The 14,215-nt window shown below is 35.2% G+C and overlaps 1 protein-coding gene across 6 annotated transcripts in view; it reads right to left on the reverse strand.

The window, feature by feature from the left end:
* Window positions 1-14,215, reverse strand: part of GULP1 (GULP PTB domain containing engulfment adaptor 1) — a 218,146-nt gene that overhangs the window by 33,918 nt on the left and 170,013 nt on the right. For 5 of the 6 annotated variants that reach the window (XM_036023195.1, XM_036023193.1, XM_036023196.1 and 2 more), the window contains 2 exons: window positions 8,242-8,340; window positions 4,045-4,182 (listed from right to left, as the gene is read on the reverse strand). In XM_036023195.1, the coding sequence (XP_035879088.1) occupies window positions 4,045-4,182; window positions 8,242-8,340 (237 nt within the window). The remainder of the gene's footprint in view (window positions 1-4,044; window positions 4,183-8,241; window positions 8,341-14,215) is intronic. The other variant, XM_036023197.1, reaches the window with a different exon arrangement.

Genomic DNA, 14,215 nt, shown 5'->3' on the forward strand with positions numbered 1-14,215 from the left:
GGGAGTGCTCTCACCTCCTGTTTTTTGAAATAGGGTGTGCAGAATGTTAATTCTTCCTTATGCATTTTGTAGATTCCTCCAGCAAAACCATCTAGGCCTGGACATTCCCCTTTTGATAAGTATTAAATTATAAATTCAATTTCCTTTATGTTGTGGAGTTATTCAGATTTATAAATTTAATATATCGGGTGATGTAATGTAGCTTGTGTTCCTTGGAAAGTCGATTCAATTTATCTATCTTATCAAACTTTTGTGTATACAATTATTTATAGCATCTTATTATTATTCTTTGCTATCTGGAGTGTCTGCAGTGAAATGCCCCAACATTGGTCTCTTGTTTGGTTTTTTTTCCCTTTGCCAATCGTACTAAATTGTTGTTAATTCTATAATCTTTAAGAGACTCAGTTCTTTGTATCATTGATTATTCTTTTCGCTTTCCATTTTATTAATTTCTTACCTCTTTCACTTTCTTCCCTCTGCTTTGAATTTATTTTGACATTTTGGTTTCTGGATACTTAAGGTGGGAGCTTAGATTATGATTTGAAACTTTCCTTTTTCTAATGCATTAACTTAGTTGTAATACATACAGTACATTTCACCCTCAGTACTGTTTTATCTGAATCACAAAAATGTTGTTCTATTTCATTTATATGTACTTTATGGCATTTTAAAATTTTTCTTTTGCAAAATTCCTTTTTGACATGGAATGTTTATAAGTGTGACATTTCATTTATAAGTTTTTAGGACATTTCCGTTATCTTTCTATTATTGATTTTGATTCATTTCTTTGTTGTCCTTTCTTGGATAATAAATTTTTGAAATTTATTTTATAGCCCAGGACATGGTCTATTTTAGTGCCTAGGTTTCCTTTTATATTCTCTTTCTTTGATTAGCATTTCTATTGCTTTGATAAGATTTTCTGGAAAAATCATTTGTTTCAAGTGTATCATTGTATTTTTTTAATGATGGTGTTTTTTTTTTAAGATTTTATTTATTTATTTTTAGAGAGGGAAGGGAGGGAGAAAGAGAGAGAGAAAGAAACATCAATGTGCGGTTGCTAGGGGCCGTGGCCTGCAACCCAGGCATGTACCCTGGCTGGGAATCAAACCTGCGACACTTTGGTTCGCAGCCCGCACTCAATCCACTGAGCTACGCCAGCCAGGGCTGTGATGGTGTTTTTAAAATCTTTAGTAATTCTAATATCTCTCTTATCTCAGGGTGGGATCTATTGGTCATCTTTTTTCACTTAGTTTAAGATCTTCCTGTTTCTTAATATGATGAGTGACTTTTAATTGAACCCTGGGTAGTTTAGATATTACCTGAGACTCTAGAAATGATCTGAACTTTGTGTTTTGGGTGGCTCACTCTGACACAGTTCCGGTAGGGGAATGGGAATGGGAACGGGAAGGGGAATGGGGATGGGAATAGGAAGGGGAATGGGAATGGCAGAACACTGCCTCATCACTGCCTGGTGGGGATGGAGGCTCAGCTTCCTCGCTCAACCTCTTCATTACAGCTTGGCAGGGCTGAGAATGCTAGCTCCCCATGTGATCTACGCTGTCACCATGGAAGGAGGGAGACTCATGAACACTCCATGATACCGTTAATGAAGCAGTGAATTCCAGAATGCTAAGATAAGTTTCATCTACCTTTCAAATGCTCAATAAAGTCACAGAAGTGCTGAAAAGACAAAGGCCTCTGTAAGAGCAGATCATCTCTGCAACAGGCACAGTTATGAAGTAATATGACAGGATGGGGTGAATGCTACGCTATGATTTGTTACTTTAAAATGAAAATTAGCCCTGGCTGGTGTAGCTCAGTGGATTGAGTACGGGCCTGTGAACCAAAGGGTTACTGGTTTGATTCCCAGTCAGGGCACATGCCTGGGTTACAGGCCAGGTCCCCAGTTGGGGGCATTTGAGGGGCAACCACACATTGATGTTTCTGTCCCTCTCTTTCTCTTTCCCTTCCCCTCTCTCTAAAAAAATAAATAAAATCTTTTAAAAAATAAAATAAAAATGAGAGGAAATAGCATGGAAAAAATAAAATATATGTAGAATAGTCATTATTATAATTAGAGCAAATAAAACATTGAAATAAAAATAATATAAGGAAACGTCCTCTTTGAGCTCATCAATGTAATGTCAACTTACAGTTGGAGAGATATCTTGGACCTTTGCTTTTCAAAGCCCAGGCTTCATCTACCTGTAGCAGAATTACTTGGTGAACTTGCTAAATGTAGATTTCCTGAGCTCCAACCCCAATCGATATGAACTTATTTTTTTGAAGTGGGAACCAAAGATCTATATTTTAAAAGACCCTCCTTATGAATATTATGTATGCTAACATTTGTGAGCCATTGCTGTAGGCTTCAAGGGATCACTTTCAACCTTCAAGAAAAAAAGAAAGCTAATATGCTATATCCAAAGAGCATAACGCATCAAGGAATTGAAATTATGGAAATCAATTACAAACAATTATGATCAGGCAGCAACAGAGCCTATGCTTTTGAAACAGGGATTCTGGAAAGCTTATGTTTTAAATAATCATGTAACCAGTTTTGATGGGGATCAAATAAAGAAAGATTTTTAAAAGAGTTGACACAAAATTGTATGAAGGCTAATATTTATAATGATCTTTTATTATGACTATTTCAAAGGACCTCAAGGGCGTTTATTTCAATATGTAAGCCAAGAAAGACAACTACGTTTACTGCTTGGTGTAAATAATAAAAGGTTATTATATCTTACATATAGAGAATATCTACTTTAATCTCAATCACAAGGAGAAAAATGTCTGCAAACAATCATAGTGAAGAAGTACTTGGAACATTAAATATAATGCATTCATTCAACAGGATAAATTTCAAAAACAACTTGAACTTATTTGCCTTACTGTGCACATAGTATTTCTTATATGGCTACAAGATGTTCCATAACGTTCATTAAATTCTCAAACGATATTTTGATGCCAATTAAATTAGCACATTATTTTTCCTTTTTACAGCACTATAACTTAAAAGATACACATAATAACTTGCTCTACTTTTTAAAAAAATTTCCACATGGTCTTTTTCTATAAGGAAAAATTCATTGAGCATCTATTGTTCACCTGTTGTAGGAGTTATATGGACAAATAAAAAGGTATGTATTTTCAAGAAGCTCACATACTGAACACAGAAATAAATTATAGAGTAGTGACAATATTAGTCCTTTAACATTTTTGACAGCACAAAAAATGAGCAAATAAGTGAATGAAGGTCTTTTCCTGTCTAAGCCAAGAGTGTTGTTGAGGTTAGATGTTCTTCCTTCATTAAAGCCATCAATGGCTTCGCTGTGTGCGTGGAATTCACATCTTATGTTTTATAACTGACCTCAGACTAGGTTACGATTAGCATTAGCTTATGCTTATAATCAAGACACAGGTTTTTCCAAAAGATTCCAGAAGATTAAAAAACTGTAGCACAATTTCACTTTGGAATTCCCTGATTGTTCATATTTGCTAAGAACATTAGATTACACTCACAGGTTAATACACATGCACATACGATACTATTACCTTTCTGCATATTAAGTTTTCTGAATAATAAAAATTAAGAACCATATTTTCAAAATATTACATGTTTTTAAAGAAGCCATAAAGATTTTAATTCCTGGAGTTTAAAATGTTTATTTTCATCAGATCTATTATATTCCAGAAAAAAATACTCTGCTCATTGCTACTCTCTGCATTATGTGAATATTACTAAATCATACTTGAGATTTAAATTACAAATAAATTATGATTGTAAGATAAACAAATGCATAACGTAAGCAGGCATGATGTTCTGAGGAAAGAAATTTGCATGCAAGCTTGTGTTCCTGACATGAGAATTTAGTTAAGGATGAAATCTTGGAGCATATTCTAATGACAGGATGGATCTATTAGTGTGCTTAAGTATTTGCAGATCTTATTCATTTCCAAATACTTCACTAATGTCGGAAACAAGACAATTCCTGGATTGTAAAACAGAACAAACCACCCTAAAACATCTGGCATACTTACACACTTTTCGCTGTCAAATACATAGCACAAATGTTTATTTGACTCAGAATCTTTGCATATGAAAGTGAATATCCTCTTGTCAGTTTTATCATCTGCACAAAATGATATTCTATGAAGCTGGCAGTTGTGTTGGACTTCCTGTGAACACGTGGAAATAAACATAGTTAAAGAGGTTTTTTTCCATTTTCTGAAATACCAGCTTGTGTTAATAACATACAACTTATGACTTTAAAAGTGAAACAATCATCTGTCAAACTTTGGTTTTTTAATTACATACACCTCACACTTAAACAAATACGTAATGGAGATGCACTTCCTGACTCAGGATTAAACCAGGATAGTCATTTCAATGGAACTTAGGAAAATAAAAGCAAAATACAAGAGGATCAGAGGACCATGGGCTGTCTGTGCTTGCTGCAATTTGGTAAGTCAGATTTACATTACTGTTCATCAAACTGAAAATGAGTACATAAATGAGATATACAAATAAATGTTAAGAGAGTTTGTCTGTGGTAGTGCATTCTTTTCCTGCATACAAACCAAACTGTAAGTCATCAAAGGGTAGCTTGGCAAGCATGGCAATTAAAGTGAGGAAGCTTACTGCATGATTGTAATGCTTTCTGTCATTACTAGATAGCTGCATCCATCCATTTCAACAGCAGGGAGGAACAACGTTAAACAGAAGGGATCTGCTGAAGCTTTTGATGAGGGCAACTTCCCTTTCTTGTGGTAAGTGCTGGGATGGACAATGACCACATCTGTCTGAGACTTTCCTTCTCCTACACTTTGTCTGATCAGCCATCTCTTCTAATTGACATACTTTTTTTTGTTTTAATGTTACTACATTAATGTCAATCAAATAATAGACTTCAATTGCACTATAGCTGTGAAATACTGATACAAGGTCTAGACCAGTTTATTAACTGTATAATTACATTAATGATACATAAAGAGAAAATATCTTTGTCATACAGTATATAAAAAATAATTCATTTTTTTCATTTACAGAAAATAGCTAAGTAATAAGAAAACACACCATTTACAAAACTGATGGGGAAACTTATGCGTCCCTCAGTGTCTCACCAACCAGTACAACCACAGAAAGCCTTTAGTTGTGACACTAGGGGATCACCTGCATTTTTGTTTAGATTAGCAGAGGCATCTTCCTACAAAAGACTAGAAAGCTAAAACCTGTAATTTTAGTATTTGCACGAAGTTTTTGTGCCTCTGATAGATCTTTATGAATTTTAAATGCAGTACTGATGTTTGGTGAGACAGGATACAGAGACTTGGAAACGCAATGAAGCACAGTCGGAACACAGTCACCCTTTAACACGGATGACGCTTTACTGGAATAGGAACAAAAAAATAAGTAAAGCCCCTATTCACCCATAACAACTCTTTCCAGTACTGCATAATTTTCATTTGCAAGACAAAAGGAAAAACAGAAAGGAAAAATGAGACAGAAATGAATATTTTAGAGCCAATTGAGATTGCTCCAATATCTATATATATACACACACATATATGCATTTATGTGCATATATACATATACATATACATGTATATATATATATGTTAGAGAGTGACAATGCAATGAAAAGCATAGCAACCACAGTGTAGTGTTATATGCATTTAAAAAGAAAAGTAATTATAGTCATTCACTTCCTTTTTAAAATTAAACGGACATGTAGTAGCAAATGTCCAGGCAGAACAGGGAAAAAAAAACAACAAAGTATGGTGCTCCTAAAATACATTTATTTATAGTAAAATATGTATGAGGCAGGATGTAAAAGTTCATTATTAATCTAACATGGGCCTGATAGGAAAACTATTTTCTGTGCCACTTGAGGGGGTGCATTCTGCACTCAAGAATACACAGATACCTGAAGAAATCTGCCACTGTCCTTTCACCACCTCTTTGTCTGCTTTCAGCCACCTCGGCAATGACAATTTGGGAATAGCCATAACCAAAGTAAAAGTCTCCAACTCTTTGTTATTTAACATTGAGAGCAGAGTAATAACAGGAAATAAGGATAACTGTGGGAGGTCTAAACTTATGGTTTGAAAGTCTGAAGGAATGCCATTGTTCTTTCATTTGGAATTGAACAATAACTGTGGGTATACCCATGCCACAGTCTCGTTATCCTCAAACATATTGAAAAAAGCCGAATTTCCACGGAGATTCTGATGCTGTAGGCTGAGATAGGGCCTTAGAACTTATTTTTGCAAAGGGCTCAGGTATCTTTAATGCAAGTATTCCATGGACTGTAATTGGGAAAGGTGGGTTACTGCATGTAGCTAGCAGACAATGCACTGCACCAGAACCCCTTGTACATTAGTGTGCCCAAGAATCACTGTGCTTCTTCTTAACCTGCAGATTCAGACTACACAGGTCTAGAATGGGGCCTGAGATTCTAGATTTCTAACAAGCTCCCAGATGATGCTGGCCCACAGACCTCACTTTGAATAGCAAGCCTTTGTCACGGGGTGTGGTAGGCACATAGATAAAAATAGCAATGACAAATCCTGAAGCAGTGAAAAGCCACAGACCCGTGAAAAATATGTTCATAACCTGTTTACAGGTTAGGGTTTCCTTAGACTTTCAAATGACATTAATTTGTCCATAAGCAACTTGTTGTGTTAGGGGGGAACATTGGCAATATGTATTTGTAAATAACTAGAACTGAATGTTAGTTTTGCCAAAGTGATGTCCATGGTCTTATCAACACTAAGCAATCATTCTGAGGCACTGTGAATAAAGAGTTGTATTAGTTTGCTAGGGCTACCACAACAAAATGTTACTGACTTGGTGGCTTAAATAACATAAATCAATTTCTTCGCAGTTCTGGAGGCTCGAAGTCCAATATTAAGATGCCCATGGGTTTGATTTCTGCTCAAGCCTGTCTCAGCTTGACTTGCAGATGGTGGCCTTCTTGCTGTGTCCTCACATGGCCTTTCGACTGTGCTCACACCTCTCACTCTCCCCCTATTGTTGTAAGGACACCAATTACCTGGATTAAGGCCCCAGTAAGACCTTATTTAGCCCTAGTTACCTTAAAGGCCCCATCTCCAAGGACAGTCACATCAGGGGTGAGGACTTCCACTTAGGAATTTGGGGTGGAAACATTTCAGTCCATAACAAGTACATACTAATGAATATGAATCCAGAATATGTTCCACTCATATGTGGGATAGAAAACTCAAACTCAGACGCATAACAATATGGTGGTTACCAGAGGGAAGGGGATGAGGGGTAGTAGAAAAGGGAAAAGGGGACCAAATATGATGCAACATACTGATCATGTATCATCGAAATGTATGCTTGAAACCTACATAATCTTCTTAAGCGATGTCATCCCAATACATTTAATTAAAAAATATGTGAAAAAACGACAGCAGTATGTTTAACCAAAAAAAAAAAAAATCATTGGGTTTGTAGGGGAGAAGGCTCTTAAATACAAGAAGCTTAAGTTAGTTCTGTTACATGAGCAGAATTGTGTCCCCCCCAAAATTCCTCACTTTAATCACCCCCCATAACCTCAGAATGTGACTGTGTTTGGAGATAATACTTGAAAGAGGTGATTCAGTTACAATGAGGCCAGTGAGAGTTCCCTCCAATCTGATGGAAAATTGGATCCACAAAGAGACACCAGGGGCTGAGTGCACAGATGACCGTGTGAAAGGGCAGCCCAGAGGGCAGCCACCTGCAAACCAAGGACAGAAGCCTCAGAGGAAACCAGCTTCAGCCTGCAGCACAGTGAGAAAATAAATTTCTCTCGTTTGAGACAGCAGGTCTGTGGTACTTTATTATGGCAGCCCTCGTAGAATAACACACACTGATCATTTCTATGGGCGGTAAGTCAGCCCAGGGCACATTAAGAAACAACACACAGCTTTTGTCGCTTCATGCATCTCTTTCACAGCACATGAAGACAATTCCTAAATTCAAGACTAAATACCGTTAAATGCACTTAATGTAAATGATAACATCCCAAACACAGGCTGAAAAACAGACCACTCAGAAAGCAATCCCCAAAGTTCTTTTTCCCCATAAAAATCCTATAGAGTTGTAAATGGTCATTAACTGAGAGCTACACAGTTCAAGTTGGTAACACATTTTAAGTGTTTATTAAAATAGGCATATAACTACAATTAAAGATTAGAGCACTTCTGACATTAAAAAATAAGCCTTACCTTTGTTTTGGGTTCTAGAATTTTTACTCCATAAATTGATATTTGTAACTCAACTTTAGGAATTTTCTGGCCTTCAGATTTCTTGATATGTCTTGCAAACTACAAATAAAAAATTATTTACAAAACTATAATTGTTTCTATGCAGAATAAACATCAATATATATGGAGTTTGTATTGTGTTGAACTTTCATTAAATTATCGCCTATTATAACTTTTTAAAAATATTATTAATGGACTTCTTTCATGATATTTTAAAAAACCATAGTCATACCAGTTGAGAAAATGAAAACTCTGTGGGAAGATAAGGAGAGGTCAATTTTTTTTTCATGTGGGCCTTTTGTTTTTGATGCCGCTAGAGAACTTGCGTGACCAGTGTTGGACATGCCACCTTTGCCATTTCTGGACCCTTGGTGTGGTGCACCGCCCCACCCAATCAAACCCACGAACACAGAGGTGGCTTACCATACTCAAAGTCAGGCTAAGAGCTCAAGTAATTATCCCAGCTAAAACACAGTAGTCAGAATTAGACAACTAGACGAAGTCTAGGATTACCAATGCAGTGAGCTTCTTGAAAACATAAACTTTTTAAAATGCTTTCATGGTAGTATTTATTGTATCTTCTTATTGAATTAGTAAGTGTATATCAATGCTTATAGGTTGTATTATGAAATCAAGAAGAAAATCATAATAGTCATGTATTTAGTACATAGAATTGCTGCCTCTCTGCTAACGCTGCCAGGTCTAGTGCCAGAAAAAAATTACAGGAGCCCAGTTAAATGTGAATACTGAACAATAATGAATTAAAAAAACTTTTAATCTTAGAATACACATGTACACTCTCTCTGTATATATACAAACACTATTTATATGTTATTTAATGTAAGTATGCCCCATGCAATATTTGGAACATACTTATACTAAAAAAAAATTATTTATTGTTTAACTGAAATTCAAAGTGTGTTGAGTGTTCTGATTTGTCTAGCAACACTACTCTCTCCCTACATTCCTTCTTTCCTCCCTCTCCCACCTTTCTTTTTAAGAAACAAAAACAAGAAGAAAAAAATTTTTGAAAAGAATCAGATTTCTTACCCTCTTTTAGGGCTTTAAAACATTATTTCCTTAAGTAACATCTTTTCAGCATATGGATCATCCTAACCTGACTGAACTAGATTACTCACGAGGCAGGGTAGGGTTTCAGTTCTTTTGTGTGTCATATTTATTTGCATTGTGCATCTGTCTCTAATTAAGAGCAGATGTGAGTGTACATGGCACAGTTCAGTCCCGGAGCAGAGAGTGGCTAAAGGCCTTTTTCTCTTTTCACGGCCCTGCACTGCCACTGAGAATAATGCACTTAATGCACACACAAGTGCCTTGAAGTGTCTGCCTTGATATGAGGGGTGAGGGGGGTGAGAGAAGTACCATGTTTTATTTCACTTTGTGTGGTATAAATTTTTAGCTTACTGTCTATCCTGTTCTATAAATGTAATCAAGGTGTTGGGGTTTTTTTGGGGGGAGGGGTTTGTAACCAAGATTCTTACATTCTGCACATGAATTTGACTAATTTGTGCCGGAGAACTTTTTTGTCTTTAAGGAACTTGCTCTATTTTGGTGAAAATCATTAAAAACTATCCCAGCTCTCACCCAAATAAAGAGGACTAATTTTGTTTCTTTTCCCTTCATAATCTCCTTCCTACATTGGCATAATTAAAACAATTTGGGGATGTTCATATGTGAAGGCTTACAAAATAAATCCCTCTACGTGAACACATCTGAACGAAGTCATTCCATCTTGGGCTGCACAAGCATTCTAAGCTGGCTTCCCGGGATTCTCTTTTTCAGAAACAGACACTGAGCAGTGGCTCTTGAGGCTTTTCCTACATCTGGACACAACCATTCCTGTGACCTCTTTTAGTTTCCAAAAAGTTGATCACAAATCAAACACTAATATTAAACTTGTCTGTTGAAATATTTATTTTCTGCCAGGACAATGAAGGAAAGAAAGAATGAAATAATGAAGAAAGGAAGTAGGAGTGGGAGATATAAAAACGACAAGAGGAAACATAAAATGATATAAAGAAAAATAAACATGGAATATCTGATCTGAGGCTCGTGAAGCCTTTTTGTCTGTTTCATATCAGAATAAGTCATTGTGATCAAAGGTTCTTAGGTCACCCAATCCAATGCCTTGGTCCTAAAATGGATCTGTAGCAATCTGGTTTTACAGCTACCCACCACCAAATAACTCTTTGCTTCTGCAAACAGATTTTTGGCATTTAAAAAATAAACTCCTCAGTTCTATCTTCATGTCTTGCAAGGTTTAGACTGGTTATTTGTCAGCCTTGACTGTTGCACAGATGTCGTGAGACACTTATGCCTAAGGTTATATTCACTCAATCTACATTTTAAATCACAGTACAATATTCTCTTTCAACCCATTGTGCCTGAAGTTTAAGATTACTATATTCTATGGTTTGCATGCTCTGTCTAACTCTAAGTCTCTTTTCTTACTTATAGACCTCTTAACTGTGTTTCAAAACACATGTGGGAACTTACACGTGGAAGACATGCTCATCATTTTTACTTGTATTACAGTCGTTTTGCCCCCTATCTACTTCTTGAATGTTAATCTGTTGAAGAGCCTGTTTGCAAGTTTCTTTCCATTTTAGCTTCACTGAATTTATTTCTTGGTCATCCAGATAGTGATCTACTTTTAAAATCTGCATATAACAATACCAAATAACAATTATTCAAATTAGGCAAAGCCTCAGCATCCTGGAGGATACAACAAATGAACAAAACAAGCCTTTATCACATAAAATGATGGGAAAGGATGACCTATTGAAATACATAAAGCACTTGGTTAAATATATGTGACTGGTTAGTGGAACAACTAAAGAAAACTTAAAGGATTTCAATGTCATCATCATGCAATTTCTATTCATTTCTCACAGGACTTTTAAAAAAGTGAAATCTAACTTTATTACTAATGAGATGTATATTATTAATATTAGGCAAGAAAATTAATAAATGTATTACTTTGGGCCAAATATTCTGAGCTACTCTTTCTCTTTGTGGTTCTTATATTTGTTAATTTATTTAAAAGTATTCCTATTAATGCAACAGGGAAATCTTTTATGTATGTATGTTTGTAATTAAATTAAGCTCTAACCATGTTATTAATTAAATGACTGGTTATGGAGACAAAAGCAGAGTGCCACGTCAAGGGGATGTACCGCTCAAGCATGGGGACTGTACAACAGTACAGTATTGCATTGTTACAACACTGCACTGCAGATCTGAGAGTTGCTGGTAGCAGACCTGAAAAGTCCTCATCTGGTGACAGATGTTAACTGGACTTACTGTGATCATAAAAACAAAACCAAAACCCAAACAGAGTATCATGTTAAACAGAGAAAGTGAAGTCGAACAAAAAAACTGCTGGACCTAGATTTAGCATAACTTCAGGGTTATTCCCAAGAACACATTCCTTGCTTATGATATAAATTGAGTTCTCTAACATGTATATTAGTGGTACTCATAAAAATAAGTAAGTACTGTTAAAAATTAAACCCACTACAGTGACACTGATATTAAATATATGGAAGTTTAAAGAGTTTTTACATTTTGGAAAAATGGGTATTTTCTTAAATTTCAGGCTAAAACAGAATCAAGAAATATGTTTTTCTGAGAAACACAGAATCTTAAAGTAAATATAAATAAAATAATAAATAAAGTAAAACACTACACTGTAGTGGATAAAAAGTAGTCAGAATACATATGTTTAAGAAAACTAAGCAGCAAATTAAAATGGGGGATGTGTACTCAAAGTAGACTTAATGAGCAGATTCCTTTAATTTTCAGTAGAGCCATAGCGCCATCTTCTGGCCATTACTACCTGACACCAGAATTAAGAGCCAGGATCTAAATACCATATTCTTTTGAGTTGTGGCCTCTGACAAACACAAAGAAATGAATTAAAAATGCATAAAAAACATTCGTTTATTAATTTCCATTGGTTCCTGAATTATTCCCTTCAGATATACTTTCCTGATCTACAAAATGTTTGCAGTCAGCCAAGTAACGATTGCTTTTTACATACATATTATTTTTCTGGAAGATACTTGAAATACAAAGCTACTATCAACTGATTGTGCATTTTTAAACTATACCACTTAATATTTTTTCTTACTGTAAATCACATTCATTTCTTAACAGAGTATATTTTCAGACATAACACCACATAGGAATTGCATAAAAAGTCCCACAAAAGTATGGGCTAGAGCAAAAGTAGGTTTACAATTGTGAGTACACAAAGCACAGAGTTTATTCTTGCACTATTATTTTTTAATTATCGTATTATTTTCCATCCAAACAACCATAAAACTACTTTGCCCCACATTGTATATAAAAACTAGCTCTGTTTAGAAAGCATTCCACTTCAAATATCTCCTTACATTTTATGTAGCCATTATGTAATTGAATCCTTTTGGTTGGGGATTTGGGTTGACTAAATAAAGAACCTCCTAGGTATTAAGAAACATTAAGTATAAATACCATTATTCTGTTACAAATATTCTGATTGTAGTGAAGTTGGACTCATGCCCAGAGTATGAAACATCTGAACATTGAAATAGAATCTTATTCTAAATGTTGTCTGTAAACTGTGAGACTTTTAAACATCTCCATTAGTACTTTAAAGTATTGGCCAAAAAATGGAAAGTCTGAATCACTACCTAATGAGTAGTAGAAAGAAATGGTTGGCTAGCTTTTTTCCCAAATGGGAGTGATAACATCGTGGGACCTTTTAGCATATTTATTTATAACATTAGATAAAATATATGTATATAAAAGGGATAAAAATATTCTCCACTTTTATTTCTTCACCCAGATTACAAGTCATCCCACTTAAATTTTTCCTCCATTTAAACACTCAGAGTCGGCCTAGTATGACACTCTTAAAGCAAAGCAATCCTTTCTATTGTTCATGACTTTGTCTAGCACAATCGAAGCCTAACTAAATAGTTAGAAGCTGTTTCTCAAAAAAAAAAATGTGAGAGTATCTATAGAGAATAACAACTGTATAAACAAAGTCAGTCCTTACTTAACTCATAAATAGGTTCTTCAAACAATGGCGAGACAATTGATAATGCAACCAATTTTACCATAGGCTAATTGACAGAAATCACAGTTATGTTCCTGTGGCACCTCATCAATGTTATAACAAAACAACATTAAACAAAGTGACGTTACTTGAGGACCTGTGGTTGTAGTGGTATGTTAGATTTTCTTAAGATAAAGATGAGAACTCTGATGGAAGCAACCAAGTGTTCATTGATGAATGAATAGATAAAGAAGATATGGGTGTGTGTGTGTGTGTGTGTGTGTCATTCAGCCACAAAAAAGATGGCAATCTTGCCATTTGAGGCATGGATGGACCTTTAGGGCATTAGGCTGAAGTGTTTGCAGAGAAACACGAACACTATATGGTTTCATATGCAGAATCTAAAAAAAAAAATGAACCGATAGAGACAACAGATCAGTAGCTGATAGAGGCAGGTGATGGGAGGCGAACAAAATGTGTACAGGTAGTAAAAAGGTACAAACTCCCAAGTAAAAAATAAGTAAGTCCTGGGGATGTAACTTACAACATAGTGACTATAGTTAAAAATATTGTATTATATATTTAAAAGTTACTAAGGGCATAGATTTTAGTTTTCATCACAAGAAAAAAAATCTGTGTGGTGATAGATGTTAACTAGACTTACTGTGATCATTTCACAATGTATACAAATATCTAATTATTATATTAAAACTAATGCAATGTTATGTGTTAGTAATATGTCAATACACAAGATGAGAATTCTGCTGAAGGAGATTTTAAAAATCTTGCTTTCAGTGAAAACAATGTCCTTTAGGATTGGATACAATCAGAAAAGACATGCTAAGATGTGCGACATCTTACACAAGATTTTCT

Source organism: Phyllostomus discolor, chromosome 4 (genome assembly GCF_004126475.2).
Source record: "Phyllostomus discolor isolate MPI-MPIP mPhyDis1 chromosome 4, mPhyDis1.pri.v3, whole genome shotgun sequence".
NCBI classification, from domain to species: domain Eukaryota; kingdom Metazoa; phylum Chordata; class Mammalia; order Chiroptera; family Phyllostomidae; genus Phyllostomus; species Phyllostomus discolor.